Below are 20,048 nucleotides of genomic sequence, written 5' to 3' on the forward strand. Positions count from 1 at the left end.
TTTGTGAAAAGGTTGATGAGAAATGCAGCTTTTGCTATCACAATTAACATATATGGCTACCACTTCACGGTAAACAAGTAGATGGCAAAAATGGTGGCATGGTCACCGGCTACCAAATAAAGTTCATTGGCGATTTCCATCTATAGTGTAAGGTGTAAGCTAGTCTATTACGTCAGACCTGGGAGTTTTGGGGTTAATAAAGTGGTGAAAGAGGGTTTTTTTTATCTTTTATTTCAAATAAAGGATTTTTGTGAGTTTATTTCTTTGTACGTACAAATTAGTATTGGGGGTCTCATAGATGCATCTCATTACTAATCTAGGGCTTAGTGGCAGCTGTGAGCTGACAAGCCCTTATTACCACCACACCAGGGCAATCTGGAAAAGCCGGGTAAAGTTCCGGGATTGTCGCATTTAATGGATACGACAATCCTGGTCTGCAATTTTTAGTCTGGGGGGGCCTAATAAGCATGGGTCTCCCCAACCTGAGAATACTAGCCCCCAGCCGTCAGGCTTTATCTTGGCTGGGTATTAAAAACATTTTTTTGGGGGGGAAGGTCGACCGCACGCTATTTTTTTTAAAATTATTAAAATAATTGTTTTTAAAAAGAAAAAAAAGCTGCATGTGGTTGCTTTTATTTTGATACAAGGCCAAAATAAGCACATGGCTGGGGTTGCAGTCTGTAGCCAGATGGTTTGCTTGTGCTGGGTATCGTAATATGGAGGAACCTTACGCCTTTTTTTTTAATTTATTTATTTTTACAATACGATATAGACGCACATAGCATCTGTGATTGGAAGCAGTCAGACATGCTGCCACTCAGGGTGGGGGCAAGTCTGACTGCAACCAATCACAGACGCCGGTGGGTGGGCAAAGCAGTGAATAGGTATGAGGCTAATAAGCAGCTCTGGAAGTAAAATGAGCAGCCGTGGGAGCATTAAATATAATGCATTTGCACCCATCCCTTCTACCACAACTTTTAAGATCCGGATTCTGGTCCCCATGGGCTTATATGGGGACTGGCGTCCAGTCAGATAACCAGGATCAATTCCAGGTCAGAACCAGTATTTTTTTTTTTTTTTTAGACCCACCCACTCCGGGTATATGTGAGTTCGCCCATCACTATGAATTACTAAAAAATGGATTGAACAAAGAGTTGCAAAAAATGCGGGAAAAAAACGTATGTGGATTTTTTATGAGTTTTCTGGTACAAGGTGCGTTTTTCTGCCAGAAAGTGCATTTTTGGGTGACAACACAAAACTGCAGCAGGTGAACATACCCCAAGTCACATTTGGAGAAAAAGTTAAGGCTGTGTGCGCATGGAGAGGTTTTTCTTTGCAGATTTGACGTGTTTATTGTGCAGTTTGTTGCCCAAATCTGCATGTGTGTCCTTATCTCAGCAGAGTCAATGAGAATTCTGAAGTGCTGGGCGCACGTTGCTTCTTTTTTCTTTGCAATTTTAGATGTAGAAAAAATCTGCAGCGTATCAATTGTTGGTGTGTGGTTTTTTTTTTCTGCGTTTTTTTAGCCTTTCCAGGTATTGACAAAAAAATGCATGGCAAAAAAACACGCAAAAGAATGTACCAAAAATGAGTGCATTTTTTATGCGTTTTTCTGCCACAAGGTGGGTTTTTTGGTGCATAAAATTTCTGCAGCGTGCGCACATACCCATTTTTGTTGCAGATTTGCTGCAGTTGACTGTGGAATTTATTGCCCAAATTGGCATGTCTATCCATATCCCAGCAAAGTCAATGAGAATCTAGGAGTGCTTTGTGCACGTCGCTACTTTTTTCCTTGCAGTTTTGGGTACAAAAAAAATCTACAGCATTCGTTTTTTGGTGCGTTTTTCTGCCACCAGGTGAGTTTTTTGGTCTGCAGTGTGTGCACATATCCTATGGGCTTTATAGGTAGAACTTCTCCCTTTATGTTGATCTATCCATTATATTTATTATAGTAATATGATGTGATTTAATGTCATATTCTGGACAATATTGACATTTATTATGTATAATATAGCATGTTTTCCCCTTTTTTTCTTTTCTTTCATGTTTAGTGTGACTCTGATGAAGGTCTCAAATGACCGAAACATCATTAATTAATTGAAAGAATAGATTTTTTTTTCTCTTTTCTTGTTCACACAATTGAGTTAAATAAAAAAGTGTATCTTTTTCACGCAATCTTTTGTGAGTGCCGGATTTTTTCTCTTTATTGTATAAGGGTTTGGACCCTATCCAGGAACCACCCCTTTTGCAGAGTGCCATACTTTTTTTGCTATATGGCAAACAGACGTCATCACAGGAAGATGCTTATATAAAAAGAGGGTTTTTTTTAAAAAAAAAAAAAAAAAAAAAAAAAAAAAAACCAAAACCCTAAAGAATGTTTTTTCTTTGCTTTTAACTCTCTAGTTCAAGCATATACACATGACCACAGTGGAAAAATCAGTACAAGACATAAGTCACCCATTCCCATCAAGCTATGTTTACAGCAGGAAAACAGCATCTATATTTAAACAGGTTTACCATAATTCCAGGCCATCTTCCAGGAGGTAAATGTGCGGTGGCTGCGAGACGTCTGTGCTCAGCTGAATTACAGGAAGGAGGAATGGATAGAAATTCTGGCTGTCTCCACCAAGGCCCTTTTTTTTTCCAAAATCAAATAAAAAATATATATATATCAGTGCGGCCCATTTACAATTGATAAAACATAAAACGAAATGACCTTTCTACTTTAGTTTCACGACACAATATAAACCCAGAACGGCTGATTTCTCCTCGGAATGTTTTCTTCTATTACTGAACATTTATATTACATGAACTTTACATTTGCTCTTCCCGTCAATTCATTCACCGGGCAAGTGCAGCTCAAAGTAGAGAAACGTAAGGATGTGCACGTTGGGATGTGGAAAAAATCATTTGAGAATTGTATACTGAATAGTAAAACACAATACATAAATCAAACAAGAGAAGACACCTAGCTAAGGAATATTGGTGGACCGGATATTCATCTTAAAAGGAACCTATTGGTTAAAAGGATCCTGTCCGGTGATCCATGCTGCCCAAACCGCGGGTAGCATGAATTGCGGCCTGGCTATAGAATGAAAGCCAGTTATCAACTGAGCATCTCTTCAGCGTCTTCTAAGCGTTCAGCCCTCCTCCAAGACACTGCCAAGCTGTTAGGCCTAAGCCACACGGCAAGAAAAACGGTGCGAGTGGAGTGCGATAAAACATCACATTCCACTTACACCACTGTGTGTCAGCGCACAAGAGCGATTATTTTCTCAGCCCTAATCGGACCGAGAAAACAATTGCAGCATGCTGCGGGTGTAATGTGAGACTTTCTCTCGCACCCATTCAAGTGTATGGGGCAAGAGAAACATCACACTGCACTCACAGTACACCGGTGTAATGTGAGTGCAGAGCGAAAATGACAATAGCCAGCTACGAAGGAGAGAAGGAGATAAATCCCTCCCTCCCCTCAGAGCCGTCCCGCCCCCCGCAGCTGAGGTCCGCACGCACAGTCGGACCTCAGTCGCAGGGACACTCGCATGACACTCGGCTCCCGCTGTGCTGCCAGCCTGAGCCGAGTGGCATGCGAGGATCGCACTAGTACCCCGTGTGGCACCGGCCTTACTGGCAGTATTTAGGAGGGATGGGTGAAAGCGTACCACCCCCCAGAGAAGTCTGTGAAGAAACGGCCAGGTGGACTCCAAGCAGAGATTTCACATACTGCGCTCCAGAAGAAGTAAATGTGAATATCTCTGTAATGGAGTGAGGTAGTGCAAAACGCATACGAGTGGCAGAAACAGGGGATCTCAGGGATTTTTACATGGCATTTTTTGAGCACAGGTCCTCTGTAAATGTTTCTAAACTAAGCAGTACGTCTCATGTCGCACACCCAGCCACATCCACCTCATACCCGGCTCTCCCACACCACAAGTCTTCATTCCCCACACTTCAATGCAATTGACCACTTGATATCCTTTTGATAATTCTGCTGTCTTATTTATTCTAATCGGAGTCATACCTATAAGTAGAGATGAGCGACCAGTGGAAATTCGATTTGGCCGGTTCAGCCGGACTTTATCTAAAGATCGGTTTGGGACCTGGACTTGACCTGAACCCCAATGGAAGTCACTAATTGGGCAGTTTGGGTCTCGGTCCACATACAGCCAGCCATAATCAGATCACTTCCGGGGGAGGAAGTGTAGGGTTTTTTTTCGTTTTTTAGTGCAAACTACATCTGATCACGCTGTTGTTACCCCCATTGTGCGCAGTTCAAACACTGCAAGTGGCTCGCACTGGGCTGAGCACCGAGTGTACCCGAGCCCAGCGATGCTCACACAAGGGGTTGGCATATGTACAGCACCCGAACTCCGAACTCAAACTGTGTTTTTTTTTTATAAACTCTGTGTTCTGCACGAACACCAAACCTGAAATTCACTCATCTCCACCTATAATCTCCTTGATAACAACTGTTGTTGGTCGAAACGTTAGACCATTTATTACTGGATCAAAATAAAACATTCACTCATGACACCAAAGTTTTATCTCTCTATCATCATGTCGGTGCTTTGGTTTCTATCGACATTAAAGGGTTATTCCCTTTTCCAAGATCCTAACCCAATATGTAGTAGGTGTAATAATAATATTAGCAAATGCCTCCAATTAGAAATGTAGTATAGTTCTGATTCACTATGTTGCGCTTACTTAATGATCAGGACATTGCAGGACCTTAGAAATCCATGGTTATGACCACGTATATAATCAGTTAGTTGCTCATGGTCATAACCATGGATACCTATGGTCCTGCAATGCCCTGAACATGAAGTAAGCGACACAGTGAATATGTAGTAGATGTAATAATAATAATATTAGCAAATATCTTCAATAAGAAATGTATTACAGTTCTGCACTATGTCGCTTACCTCATGTGCAGGGCATTTAAGGACCTTAGGTATCCATTGTTATGACCACTAACAACTAACTGTGACTATATGCATGGTCATAACAATGGATATCTAAGGTTTTGCAATACCCTGCACATGAGGTAAGTGAGAAAGTGCAGAACTATACTACATTTCTAATTGGGAAGTATTTGCTAATATTATTAATATTGTTATTACACGTACTACATATTGGTACATGATCTTGGAGATTGGAATAACCTTTTAAGTCAGCACTGTGCTTCATTCCTCAAGCATGTGCATTTTATGAGTAGTAGTGCCGGTCTTCCCTCCAGAACCTAGTAGTCCGTCTCATCAGTGACTGACCGACATCCCTGTATATCTGCCTACAGAGGAAGCCAAGTAGGACCCCTTAGCAGACTAAAAATTGAAATAACCGAGATATAAATACCGTAACTAAAATACAAGTTACACTTAGTAGTCCAATGAGCGGTCTCATCAGCGCCTGACAGCCTTCCCTGCATATAGTAGTCCAATGAGCGGTCTCATCAGCGCCTGACAGCCTTCCCTGCATATAGTAGTCCAATGGGCGGTCTCATCAGTGCCTGACAGCCTTCCCTGCATATAGTAGTCCAATGGGCGGTCTCATCAGCGCCTGACAGCCTTCCCTGCATATAGTAGTCCAATGAGCGGTCTCATCAGCGCCTGACAGCCTTCCCTGCATATAGTAGTCCAATGGGCGGTCTCATCAGCGCCTGACAGCCTTCCCTGCATATAGTAGTCCAATGAGCGGTCTCATCAGCGCCTGACAGCCTTCCCTGCATATAGTAGTCCAATGAGCGGTCTCATCAGCACCTGACAGCCTTCCCTGCATATAGTAGTCCAATGAGCGGTCTCATCAGCACCTGACAGCCTTCCCTGCATATAGTAGTCCAATGAGCGGTCTCATCAGCGCCTGACAGCCTTCCCTGCATATAGTAGTCCAATGGGCGGTCTCATCAGCGCCTGACAGCCTTCCCTGCATATAGTAGTCCAATGGGCGGTCTCATCAGCGCCTGACAGCCTTCCCTGCATATAGTAGTCCAATGGGCGGTCTCATCAGCGCCTGACAGCCTTCCCTGCATATAGTAGTCCAATGGGCGGTCTCATCAGCGCCTGACAGCCTTCCCTGCATATAGTAGTCCAATGGGCGGTCTCATCAGTGCCTGACAGCCTTCCCTGCATATAGTAGTCCAATGGGCGGTCTCATCAGCGCCTGACAGCCTTCCCTGCATATAGTAGTCCAATGGGCGGTCTCATCAGCGCCTGACAGCCTTCCCTGCATATCTGCATGCAGATAGAAAAACAGCATCACCTCCAAGATTAATCACAGAAAGAACTAAACATGTTATACTGGATATTTACCCCCAATACCATATACCAATCTGCTCATCTCCTGCTCTATAACTTGATTCACAGGGAACTTGTCACATGACACTGAATTATCAAAGTATAAACTGATCAACTTTTTCTTTTTACAACCTTACTATGTTACTGTTCTCAGATTTGGAGATTTACAATATTTGCTCCTGGAGCACATGGGGAATGTACCATATGTGATGACACGAGTAGACGTTGCAAATTCATGAACAGATTTTCCACTATTTATAAATACGGTAAATTTGTCAGCTTTTTCTTTTGCAGAATTGAAGTCGTTACGGCATCTGTCGGCTGCACGTCTGAGAGCAAAAGGGAAGTGAAGAAAAATCCTTCTGCTCTAATCTAGCGCAGCCGCCTGACAACCATCACTGGAGAGCGGTGACTAAATGTGAGCAGACAGAAGCCCCATCCTGTCACTTTTTACCAGTTGACTTTGTGCGGCCGAGTTTAGCGCTGACTCCATAAACTTCAAATGTTTACCATTAACTTCTATAAGGCCAGCGTCACACGGTACGATCTATCGTGCGATCGCAAGAGTGATCGTATCCGCCCCCGTCGTTTGTGCATCATGGGCAATTACTTGCCTGTGGCGCATAAAGTCAGTAACCCCCGTCACACGTACTTACCTCCCAGACGAACTTGCTGTGGGCGGCGAACATCCTCTTCCTGAAAGGGGAGGGACGTTCGGCGTCACAGCGACGTCACACAGCGGCCGGCCAATGGTAGCGGAGGGGCGGAGATGAGCGGGACGTAACATCCCGCCCACCTCCTTCCTTCCGCGTTGCCGGCGGGACGCAGGTAAGCTGTGTTCGTCGTTCCTGGGGTGTCACACAGAGCAATGTGAGCTTCCTCGGGAATGATGAACAACTGGAGCACAGAAGGAGGACCGACATTTTGAAAATGAACGACGTGTCAACGAGCAACGATAAGGTGAGTATTTTTGCTCGTTCACAGTCGTTCGGACGTGTCACGCGGTACGACATCTCTAACGATGCCGGATGTGCGTCACGGAATGCGTGACCCCGCCGACATATCGCCCGATATATCGTACCGTGTGACGCCAGCATAAGAGTCAGTAATGTGCGCTCGTAGCTTTGAAGCAATTTTTCCATATTGAAAGATTTTTGGGGGAACAGTTGAACGAGCGGAGCACAAACGACTCTAGCTCTTCACTATGATTTCTGGTAGGTCGCGCTCTTGAGCATAATTTTTTTTACAGCACCACACACACTTTATCTCCAGTACAGTTGTGAAAAATTTGATATTTTCATTTATCAGATTTTTTTCAACAAGATGACAACAAATATGTTTTGGTTTTTAAAACCATGCTTCTTACATGTTTACATTTAATGGGTTGGGCAGGCTCATAATATTAATGACCTAACGGAAGAAAGGTCCTAAAGAGCAGATTATTGCGGGTCCGATACCCAGGTCCCTCACTGATCACCTGTTTTCAGCTCAAATCACTGTGTTATGGTCATTCCCCAGGTCTACAGCTCGCCGTCAATTCGACTGTACAAAAAACCCATGGTGCCCCGCTCACCTGGAGTAGCAATTTTTATACAACATATTTCTGGCTCCTGCACTACAAGAACAGAAAAAAAAACTGGCTACACAGGATCGAGCAAATCTGCAGTGCACAGTCCATCAAGAACATCACCCAAGACCTGTTCTTCGTGCTTCTTGTTACATCGTTACTCAATACTGAGCAGTAACTCACGCTACATGGGGGGCTTTTTTGTAACAGAAAGAACCTGCCTTCGAGGAATGACAAATATGCATCAGACAACATATCTTGTTTAAAGCAAAGGAATATCTGGGGGTGGCAGGCAGGGCATGTGCCTTAGGTGCAGCCGGCAGGGGGCACCATCAGGCCTCCTGATGCGGCGGTCCGAGGTGTTTCACCAGCTTCTGCGTTTTGGAGTCAGCCATTTTCTGAGCTGGCTGTCAAGTTAATAGCCGGCTCAGAGAAGGGGCAGCGCACCAGCTCCCACTGATCAAATGAACTTGTGTATTTCAGATGAGTGTACAATTGAAGCCCTGAACACCAGCACTTCCGGATCAGGGCGACGTCAACAGCGAGATCAGGTCAGCTGATCACACTGCCAACATTACTCCTCGGCGCCGCAGTGAAGAGGGTCATCGTTAGTGTTAAGTGCTGCAGTGGAGTTAAAGACACCAAAGATTTATTGTAATATGGGAAATTTAAGGAACAAGTATGGGGAAAGAGGGTGGGGGTCATATATGCAAACACAATATGGGGATCAAGGGAGGGACAGGATTAGTGTAGACATTGTATGAAGATTGATGGGGGAATGTATGCAGACACAGAATGGGGAGTGAAAATGGGATGGGTGAAGACACAGTATGGAGAGCGAGGCGGGGAATTTATACGGATACAGTATGGACAGTGAGGGGGGAATGAATGTGGATGCAGTATGGGGAATGAGCAGGGGGAATGTATGCGGACACAGTATGGAGAGTGAAGGGGGGATATATGCAGACACAGTATGGGGAGTGAGGATACAGTATGGAGAGCGAGGAGGGACATTTATGCGGACACAGTATGGAGGGTGAATAAATATGGACACAGTATGGGAAGTGAGGGGGGAATGTATGCAGACATAGTATGAGGAGTGAAGGGGGGAATGTATGCGGACATAGCATGAGGAGTGAAGGGGAAATGTATAAGGACACAGTATGAGTAGTGAAGGGGGGAATGTATGAGGACACAGAATGAGGAGTGAAGGAGGAAATGTATGTAGACACAGTATGAAGAGTGAAGGGGGAAATGTATGCGGACTCAGTATGAGGAGTGAAGGGGGGAATGTATGCGGACATAGCATGAGGAGTGAAGGGGAAATGTATGAGTAATGAAGGGGGAAATGTATGAGGACACAGTATGAGTAGTGAAGGGGGGAATGTATGAGGACACAGAATGAGGAGTGAAGGAGGAAATGTATGAGTAATGAAGGGGGAAATGTATGAGGACACAGTATGGGAAGTGAGGGGGGAATGTATGCAGACATAGTATGAGGAGTGAAGGGGGGAATGTATGCGGACATAGCATGAGGAGTGAAGGGGAAATGTATGAGTAATGAAGGGGGAAATGTATGAGGACACAGTATGAGTAGTGAAGGGGGGAATGTATGAGGACACAGAATGAGGAGTGAAGGAGGAAATGTATGTAGACACAGTATGAAGAGTGAAGGGGGAAATGTATGCGGACATAGTATGAGGAGTGAAGGGGAAATGTATGAGGACACAGTATGAGTAGTGAAGGGGGAAATGTATGCGGACACAGTATGAGGAGTGAAGGGGGAAATGTATGATGACACAGAATGAGGAGTGAAGGGGGAAATGTATGCGGACACAGTATGAGGAGTGACGGGGAAATGTATGCGGAACCAGTAGGAGGAGTGAGGGGAGAATGTATGAGGACACAGTATGAGGAGTGAAGGGGGGAAATGTATGAGGACACAGTATGAGTAGTGAAGGGGGAAATGTATGCAGACACAGTATGGCGTTAAGTATTAGTATTTTACGCATCATTTTCCTTGCACATACTCTTAGCGGTTTTTAAAAACATGAAGCTAATTCAAAACACTCAAAAGACTGAACAAGTGAAAAGCAATTAGTTTTTCAATACTGATGACTAAAAAGAATCTCTCGGACATTTTTTTTTATAATTTTTCAGGTGTTTTATTGTAGCGGATCCACTTTGACAGACTTCTTAAAATATTCTGTATGCTCATACCCTAAGTGAACCTGACAAATAAAAGTGTAAGTTCTGTAAACATTTGTTTTGAGCTATATTTTACTTACTGTTTGGCAACCTAATAGTTTTGTTTTATGGCATCGGTATGAATCGTACACAAATATAAGCAAAAAGCTGACAAACCCAGAATATGTCAATAGGGTTCATTAGGATCCATTATAATGAATCTTCTCTCCAAACAGAAGCCAGGCGCGCGCATAATAGGAAATGGTAGATGATTACCTTAACCAGGTGAAGTAATGTGGTCAGGATGGCACAGCGCAACATATTGTGTTCTTCACTTTGCTTCCACAGTAGAGGTAAATACTGAACAAGACAACCAACGAAAGGCCGAATCTATGAATAGCAAACACAACGTGTCACCATTATTGCCAAGATGAAAAAATGAACAAACTGCACTTATACATAGATGCAATGTACTCCAAGCATGTACGGACATTCAATGATGCACTTAGAACGGACACGGAGGAAACGCTCAGCCGGCAATGATGACCGCACCGGCTTATACAATTTCTGCTATAGCTACAATGATACAACCTCCACTTGTTGTTAATTACCAGCCTGATGTGCCCGGCACAGATTTCTCAGTCACAGACCGCTCCTGCAAGTGATTCACGTCTGCAGAGTGGCGGTTTCTTGTCCGCTCTCCTGATGGGGCGTGACAGCCAAATTCATTGTGATTGACAACTGACTTCCCACTGCTTAAAGGGGTTGTACACTACTAGGGCACACCCTTCAGATTGCACAGGTTTTCCCAGGTAAAATAAAAATCCTCAATTCACAACTGACATCAACCCTAAAAGTATTACCCCGACTGCCACTGCATCAGTTCAATCGGGAAAAACCAAGGGGAAGCAACAGAATTGTCGCATTTAAAGAATGTGCCACTTCTAGGGTGGCTGCGGGCTGATATTTTTAGGCTGGGAGGTGCCAAATATCCATGGGCTTTCCCAGCTTGATAATACCAGCCCCAGCTGTCAGTTTTACCTTGGCTGGTTATCAAAACTAGGGCAGAGCCCACATAATTTAAAAAAAGAGAGTGGAATCTCCTCTAATTTTGATAACCAGCCAATGGAAAGCTGACAGTTGAGGGTTGCAGCCCGCAGTTATCCTCTTTACCAGCGCTGGTTTTCAAAAATAGGCAGGAGCCCACGTTATTTATTTATATTTTTTTTAATTCCCTATCCACATTTGTTTGCAGGGCTATTGCCCCCATTTTGCAGCCCACTAGCCCTTACTACGACATTTTACAGCCCAGAAGTTTGGGCCTCCATTAACTTATATGTGATTTGGGGTCAAATTCGGGTCAAGTCCAGGTCCTGAACCAAACTTCCACGGATCTGCTCAGCTTTAGACACTATCCAATTTTTTTTTCTTACTAAATATCTACATTTTTTCACTACTTAAATAATAATAATAATAATCATAATAAACTACAGATTTTTGGCATCACCATAATGGCCTAGAGAACCATATTGCCAGGTCACTTTTACCATATAACGAACACTAACAACGAAACCAAAAAACAATGGCGGAATTGCGCTTTTTCACAATTTCACCGTCCTTGGAACTTCTTGCCCGCTTTCAAGTACATTGCATGGTAAAATGGATGGTGTCATTGAAAAGTACAACTCGTCCTGCAAAATAAAAATTCCTAAATCGACAGATTACGGCTCTTGGAAGAAGGGGAGGAAAAAATTAAAACGGAAAAAAAATTGGTCGTGAAGGGGTTAAAAGTGTTTAGGAATTTATCTAGAGAGGAATTTCTTTTAGTTATTTATGCTTTTTCTGTTCCTGGAGAACCCCTTTAAGTGCACCTCTACACAAGTCTCTGGCTGTAGCCATGGCAACTAGAATGGAGACAGCCATAGATTACATTGCTGGCTATATGAAGGTAATTGGAAATTGAGATAACAAAGAAGTTTATACTACAGTTACAATACTTTTTTGTATTTCTTGGCTAAATAGCTGTCAATAAAAGGTCTATAAACATTTATAGGAAATCTCTAAAGAAGCCTACCCCATGTATGCGGATATTGATTAAAGGGGCTGTCCGTTACCATGATATTGATGACCTAACGTATGGAGGACAGGTCACTGACGTCAGCTCAGTAGGGATCCGACACTTTCCACTTCCGTGGGTCACCTGTATCCACGTCAGACAGAGGCCGGATGTACCCAATGTACTGGGCAGATCAGGACGCCCCTTCTGCACACTGTTTACTGGCGGCTCTCGGAAATGGTAGATCATCTCCTAATGTGATAAGTAGGTGCTACCACTCTGAATCAAAGCACCGTCTGGAAGAAAAGCCTATAGAGATAATTACCTGCAGATTCACCCTTTCGATTACACAAGACAGGACATGGAGGATCTGCATCTTGGAGTCACATTCTGTAACTTGCTGAAGCAGTTGGAAAAGCAAACTGAAGATGGATTCCAGGTACTGAGAAAAAGAAAACCAAATATTTATTTTACTTAGCTAGCGCTATTAATTCCACCATATTTTACAGATGCGATCATCACTGTCCCCATTGGAGCTTACAGTATGTCTTTGGGGCATGAGAGGAAACAGGAGAATCCGGTGGAAACCAACCAAACACGGGGAGAACATACAAACTCATTGCAGATGGTGTCCTTGGTGGGATTTGAACCAAGGACTAGTGAGCCACAGTGCCACCCCATATCAGGTGGGATCATGTACGCAAAAAGATAGAATTATTATAGTCTATTTGCTATGTATTATAATCATAAGGATCAGCTTGGGCATGCATGTCTATTTCAATGGGTAAAGGTGGCACTTAAAATCACTTACAGCTTTTCTTCCCCAATTAACATGAATGCTCATCACAGTGTGCATGATTTCTGAAAGGATAAAGAGGGAGAAAAGCTGCAGATGCCCCCGACAGCGGATGACCTAGCCTAGGACGATCCCACATGCCCGATCCTTCTTTCTTCTAACATTTGCCATCAGAGGAGTCTTATATACCCCAATAACAGTAGAATGATGGCTGATCAAGCAGAAATCAGGAAAACTGGTGGACATGTATGATGTACCTAATGTTTATGGACATGACAAGAGTTACTTTTGACCCCTTTTTTCAGCTTTCCCCATGTGCACATTACATTAATGGCAGATCCTGTTAAAAATTGTGGATTTGGACACATCAGCTTTAAGGTATCATCCACTATAAAGATATTGACTTATTGTTAGGACAGTCATGACTATCAGATTGTGGGGTCCTATTCAAACAATAGGGGCTGATTTACAGTACTTGGAAGCAGCCTTTAAATAGTGTGACACTGTGGTGGTGTTCTTCTCCATATATTGCTTTCATCCTCCCACTACCCAAAATATTTGGTGCTGGAGAGGAGAAGCGGGGTTAATGCAGCGTTACCGCTAAAAGAAAAAATTTGTTGATTATTAATACAGTTAGGTCCAGAAATATTTGGACAGTGACACAATTTTTGCGAGTTGGGCTCTGCATGCCACCACATTGGATTTGAAATGAAGCCTCTACAACAGAATTCAAGTGCAGATTGTAACGTTTAATTTGAAGGTTTGATCAAAAATATCTGATAGAAATTGTAGGAATTGTACACATTTCTTTACAAACACTCCACATTTTAGGAGGTCAAAAGTAATTGGACAAATAAACCAAACCCAAACAAAATATTTTTATTTTCAATATTTTGTTGTGAATCTTTTGGAGGCAATCACTGCCTTAAGTCTGGAACCCATGGACATCACCAAACGCTGGGTTTCCTCCTTCTTAATGCTTTGCCAGGCTTTTACAGCCGCAGTCTTCAGGTCTTGCTTGTTTGTGGGTCTTTCCGTCTTAAGTCTGGATTTGAGCAAGTGAAATGCATGCTCAATTGGGTTAAGATCTGGTGATTGACTTGGCCATTGCAGAATGTTCCACTTTTTTGCACTCATGAACTCCTGGGTAGCTTTGGCTGTATGCTTGGGGTCATTGTCCATCTGTACTATGAAGCGCCGTCCGATCAACTTTGCGGCATTTGGCTGAATCTGGGCTGAAAGAATATCCCGGTACACTTCAGAATTCATCCGGCTACTCTTGTCTGCTGTTATGTCATAAATAAACACAAGTGACCCAGTGCCATTGAAAGCCATGCATGCCCATGCCATCACGTTGCCTCCACCATGTTTTACAGAGGATGTGGTGTGCCTTGGATCATGTGCCGTTCCCTTTCTTCTCCAAACTTTTTTGTTCCCATCATTCTGGTACAGGTTGATCTTTGTCTCATCTGTCCATAGAATACTTTTCCAGAACTGAGCTGGCTTCATCAGGTGTTTTTCAGCAAATTTAACTCTGGCCTGTCTATTTTTGGAATTGATGAATGGTTTGCATCTAGATGTGAACCCTTTGTATTTACTTTCATGGAGTCTTCTCTTTACTGTTGACTTAGAGACAGATACACCTACTTCACTGAGAGTGTTCTGGACTTCAGTTGATGTTGTGAACGGGTTCTTCTTCACCAAAGAAAGTATGCGGCGATCATCCACCACTGTTGTCATCCGTGGACGCCCAGGCCTTTTTGAGTTCCCAAGCTCACCAGTCAATTCCTTTTTTCTCAGAATGTACCCGACTGTTGATTTTGCTACTCCAAGCATGTCTGCTATCTCTCTGATGGATTTTTTCTTTTTTTTCAGCCTCAGGATGTTCTGCTTCACCTCAATTGAGAGTTCCTTAGACCGCATGTTGTCTGGTCACAGCAACAGCTTCCAAATGCAAAACCACACACCTGTAATCAACCCCAGACATTTTAACTACTTCATTGATTACAGGTTAACGAGGGAGACGCCTTCAGAGTTAATTGCAGCCCTTAGAGTCCCTTGTCCAATTACTTTTGGTCCCTTGAAAAAGAGGAAGCTATGCATTACAGAGCTATGATTCCTAAACCCTTTCTCCGATTTGGATGTGAAAACTCTCATATTGCAGCTGGGAGTGTGCACTTTCAGCGCATATTATATATATAATTGTATTTCTGAACATGTTTTTGTAAACAGCTAAAATAACAAAACTTGTGTCACTGTCCAAATATTTCTGGCCCTGACTGTACATTCTTTTATTTCATAGGTCTACACGTTTTAGGGATGCAGTCCCCTTCTTCAGAACAAAAAGAAGAATCAACAATATCATGATATTGTTGATTCTTCTTTTTGTCCTGAAGAAGGGGACTGGATCCCTGAAACGCAAACACCTATGAAATAAAATAATTTGTTAATAATCAACAAATTTCTTCTTTCGGCGGTAACGCAACACCAAACATTAACCCACGGCAGCTGCCATTATCTTTCAAGCATTTATAGGGGTTGTGACTTTCACAACCCTGGTAGGTGAGTGAACCTATGTGCGCTCTCTTTCCTCAGTTTTGCACTACCCAAAATAGTAACAGTTAATTGGTGAGGGTGGCAGGTGTCAGACCGTCACTTCTTGAGAAACTGCTGGGGACTGGGCCATACAGGAGACTTGTCAGACAAGTGATGGTCTAACACCTGGCACATCTTGGCTTTGAAAGAAGTTAACAATACAATAACTCATTTCATTTTTTTTGCTCAATCATGCTATTATGTGCCATTAAATGCATCCATACTCTTATCATAGTAATATAAACCTTTTATCATGCAGATAGAATCACTTTATGTCTGCAGCTGCAGCTCTGATGTTTCCATCCATCATTGCTCCACCCCAGGCTTACTGTGCTCTATTACTACAAATTCCATCATGCATTGTAGTGGCCTGTGAGAAAGCACTTAGCATGCCCCCTCCATTTTCCACCCATATTTACTGCTATAAAAATAGTCCTGACAAAGATATTGGGAGATACCAAGTGTGAGAGCAGCCCAGAGTATGTACCAACCTATCTGGCAATTGCCTGGTGGTCAGTACAGTCCTGCCACTGTATTTGTTATGTAAATTTTGGCACTTTTCAGTGATTGGATTAACTAAACCCTTTGCTTTTGAAATGCAGATCACAGTATTTCACTAGCAAAGGTGTCAACCCCTGCTGTTACTACTGAATGAAGCTGTCAGCTAAGCTTGTATGAGGCAAACTAATTGTGCCTTAAGGGAAATTCTCAGGAAGCTGTGATTCACTCCTTATTGCCCACACCCACCAATAGGAGCCCATTGACAATGTCCTTTCATTTGGTCTGATTTCTGTGCTGTAAAAGGAAGTATCAGATATAACAGAGGAGGCAGATTCTGCATAACAATCCAGTACTACGTGATCCCTGCTGAGATGGGCTTATAAAAGCTATACATCTAATACAGGTATATTACAATAGGAATTGTTTTGAAGAGCTATGATATATGGTAAGAGCTGGAAAAAGTAGTGGAAACCCCCTTTAAAGTATGTTTAAAGCGGAGAGGCAGCATGCATCAGCTGTCAGGTTCTCTTTAGTCAACTGAGTTCGATGATCGAAATTATCAGTTAACAATAATTTCCAGACAATCGGCAGTGTTAGTGTTTTCCAGAATTGTCGGCAAAAGGTCAATATTTCCATTATGCAAAAACACTGCATCTCCGGAACTGTAACCTCGTCAGGCGATTAGACAAGCTAAGAGATCTAATTGCTGCATTTAACTTCATAAAGTAGTATAAATATATTATCAAGCTCGTAAATATGTGGTTACAGAGATAAAAAGTGCATGCTCATAAAAATCCCATCTCCTCTAAATACATGAATGAAAGTCATAAAAACTGCTCAAATGAATAATGGAAAAAAAAACAACGGATATTTTATTCGGCAACTTTATAAAAATGCAGGATTGGGAATAAATGAAAGATTTTACTCCACATCCAACGGCTTATGTACCGCACATAGTGACAGCTGAGCAGCAGAGCAAAGTACATGTCACGTGGGGTTAGAGGACACTCGATCATGAAGTGATGGTACATTGACAATCCAGATCTGAGCCTATTGCTACATTGACACTTGTGGTTCTCACTGAAACTGTGAACAAAGCTTAAATGGAGTTTTGTCACCAAGAAAAGGTTTGTTTACACCAAGGACAAGCGCTCGGTGCACCCTTGGTGTAGCCGAGCCTTCGGTGCACCTTCCCATCTACAATGCGTCTTCGCCCAACTTTGGCTCTTATGGTCAGTCAAGAAAGAGAAAGGCAGATATATGTGGAAAACAGGTTGGTGCGAAGATGCACTGTTTGCTTGGTTACACCAAGGATGCACCAAGCTCCTGTGCCTTGTTTGAACAGTCATTTTGTGCTACCAAAATCACTTTGAAAACAATGGCAAATCTATAACCTGAGCTTGATTCAATAATTAATTACGATTATATTCACCAATAACGGTCCTAAAATGTTCTCATGGAATTCAATATAATATCGCAACAAACCCTTGACTGACTGCAATCCACTTTACAGCCACTAAATGGCTATGCTTACACACATATAGGCCTCCTATTTAACCTTTCTGTTTCTTTTAAAAGGAACCAACCAGCAGAATTTTCCCATATAAAGTACAGGCGGTGCAATACTGGCGCTAGGGTGCGGATTCATATCAGATCTTCAGTTTAAACTGCAGGGGTCCCCAACTCCAGTCCTCAAGGGCCACCAACAGTGCATGTTTTCAGGATTTCCTTAGCACTGCATGGATGTTGGAATCATAACCTGTGCAGGTGATTAAATTATCACTTGTGCAATACTAAGGAAACCCTGAAAGCATGCACTGTTGGTGGCCCTTGAGGACTGGAGTTGGGGACCCCTGGTTTAGAGATTGTATGCTTGACTACAGAAAATCTTTTATCAAAGGTTCAGAAATTACGTTATTGGTGCAGTAGCTAGAGCATCGAGTGGGACTTTGTGGGTCAGATCCTCTTGAATGATTCCTCCTCCTGCTTTGCCTCCTTTTCTTTATTTAAATTTTGCGCCGCCATTGCCAAAATAATAACATTATTGCAGAAGGAAGAATAGCAATCTCTCAGAGGTTTCCTGCCCGAGTGACTGCCGCTTGCAGCACCCTAGTGCCAAGATTTGATGCAAGATAACAGGCTGGTTTTTCCAATTTTTGCCCTTTCTGAGCCATTTTTTCTTTTAGTGCAAGGACTCGGAAGTATGGGGACCCTCGAAGGTCTTGACGTTTTTGCATATTTAGGTCAAAACAGAGAAAATCAGCTCATGTATTTGATTTGTATTTATTCATCTTTTTGTTGCATGTTGTTAATGGTAGATGCAGCCATGTCCTTTAATGTTGGTTGGGTGATTTGGGGTGTCTGTCCTTTGAGGTGCACTTACATACTGCTGGGCAGCCTGTTTGAGCTAATAGTATGGGTGTCATCAATTGCTATCAGTATTTTGCACCTGTGCGGTCACTGCATTTATCATGGGTGTTGCCTGCATCCTGGTTGTGCACTGGTAATGTGACCTAGTGTTGGTAAGGCTGTCTTTTCCTCTGAGCTCTGCATAGATGTGAATTGAAGACTAATCAGGAGGCAAAACCGCATAGGAGGCTCCTACTGCTCGGGTGGAGAGCCGTGACCAAGAGGGTGATGCCATTGCTTAGACCTATATTCCAGAATAGTAGATTGAAGCCAGTGAGCAATGGCAGCCCAAGGCGACGTGCCCATGATCAGTGTTCTCAGCGTTTTGGACGCAGCATGTTTCAGCTGTGTCCAAAACGCTGCGTTGTACAACACAAGCACAGTGGATGAGATTTATAAAAATCCCATGCCCACTTTGCAGTAAACTGACCTGTGGTGCGGGTTTCCGAGCCGCAAGCATGTCTATTCTTTGCTGCAGAGTCACAAGTGTTATCTTCCGGGAGGCCACAGAGAGAGACCGCAGTCCCACAAATCATGCGGTCTCCTGTGTAGGAGACTTGAAGCCCCGCAGGTCAGGGTCCACTGCACCCAGGACGCAGCAGATCCTGATTGTGGGCACGTACCATTAGAGTAACTTAAGGGCGCTTTACACGCTACAATAAATCTTATGATGTGTCGGCGGGGTCACGTCGTAAGTGACACACATCCGGCATCGTAAGTATGATTGTAGCGTGTAAAACCTCCGTGCAATTGCGATTGAACGAAAATCAGTTCCTCGCATGCACGTCGTTCATTTCTCAAAAATTGAACGTGAGGTTGTGCAATGTTCCCGAGGCAGCACACATCGCAGTGTGTGACACCCCGGGAACATTGAACGATAGCTTACCTCCGTCCGCGGCTCCTGCCGACAATGCGGAAGGAAAGAGGTGGGTGGGATGTTTACGTCCCGCTCATCTCTGCCCCTCCTCTTCTATTGGCCGGCTGCCGCGTGATGTCGCTGTGACGCTGAACGTCCCTTCCACTCCTGGATGTGGATGTTCGCCGCCCACAGCAAGGTCGTATGGATGGGTAAGTGCGTGTGACGGGGGTTAATCGTTTGTGCGGCACATTCAACAAATTGAACGTGCTATACATACGATGGGGGCGGTTACGATCGCATACAATATTGTATGCAGAATCGTAACGTGTAAAGCAGGCTTTAGACTTCTGCAGGAATAAACAGTACATCCGAATGTCTGAACGTAAAAAAAAACAAGGAGAGCTCCAGAGCTCTGACCACATCAGAACGTCCCAGGAGATGAAAAGGGCAAAAGGAAGAAGGGCCCTCTGCTCACTAAGGTGGAATGCGAAGAACACATTAGTGAGAAAGGAGAGTGCCAGACATGGGAAAACAATACCTCGATGAAAAAGTGACAGACGAAAGCCACTCTTCGGAGCCTCGCCTGATGGAAAAGATCGCTAAGGGAACAAAATCACCTGGCCAGAAAGGCGGATTGGAGAGATATCTGTTGCCAGCTTGATAGGATGGGACGTAAATGCGTCCAAGACCAGATTGAAGTGCTTTGGGTCTAGAAGGGGCAAATATCATGGCTTTGAGTTTGTCCTGCCCTGGTGTGAAGTCCTGACCTGAAGCTTAGAAGTCAGGTT

At 43.4% G+C, this 20,048-nt stretch overlaps 1 protein-coding gene across 1 annotated transcript in view; it reads right to left on the reverse strand.

The window, feature by feature from the left end:
• The window catches only part of IPO11 (importin 11), a 643,145-nt gene that overhangs the window by 361,270 nt on the left and 261,827 nt on the right, over positions 1-20,048 (reverse strand). The window contains exons 19-21 of the mRNA XM_075326256.1: positions 12,426-12,542; positions 10,321-10,434; positions 2,518-2,633 (exon numbers count right to left, since the gene is read on the reverse strand). Coding sequence (XP_075182371.1) covers positions 2,518-2,633; positions 10,321-10,434; positions 12,426-12,542 — 347 coding nt within the window. The remainder of the gene's footprint in view (positions 1-2,517; positions 2,634-10,320; positions 10,435-12,425; positions 12,543-20,048) is intronic.

The sequence above is a fragment of the Anomaloglossus baeobatrachus genome, chromosome 1 (assembly GCF_048569485.1).
Source record: "Anomaloglossus baeobatrachus isolate aAnoBae1 chromosome 1, aAnoBae1.hap1, whole genome shotgun sequence".
NCBI lineage: Eukaryota > Metazoa > Chordata > Amphibia > Anura > Aromobatidae > Anomaloglossus > Anomaloglossus baeobatrachus.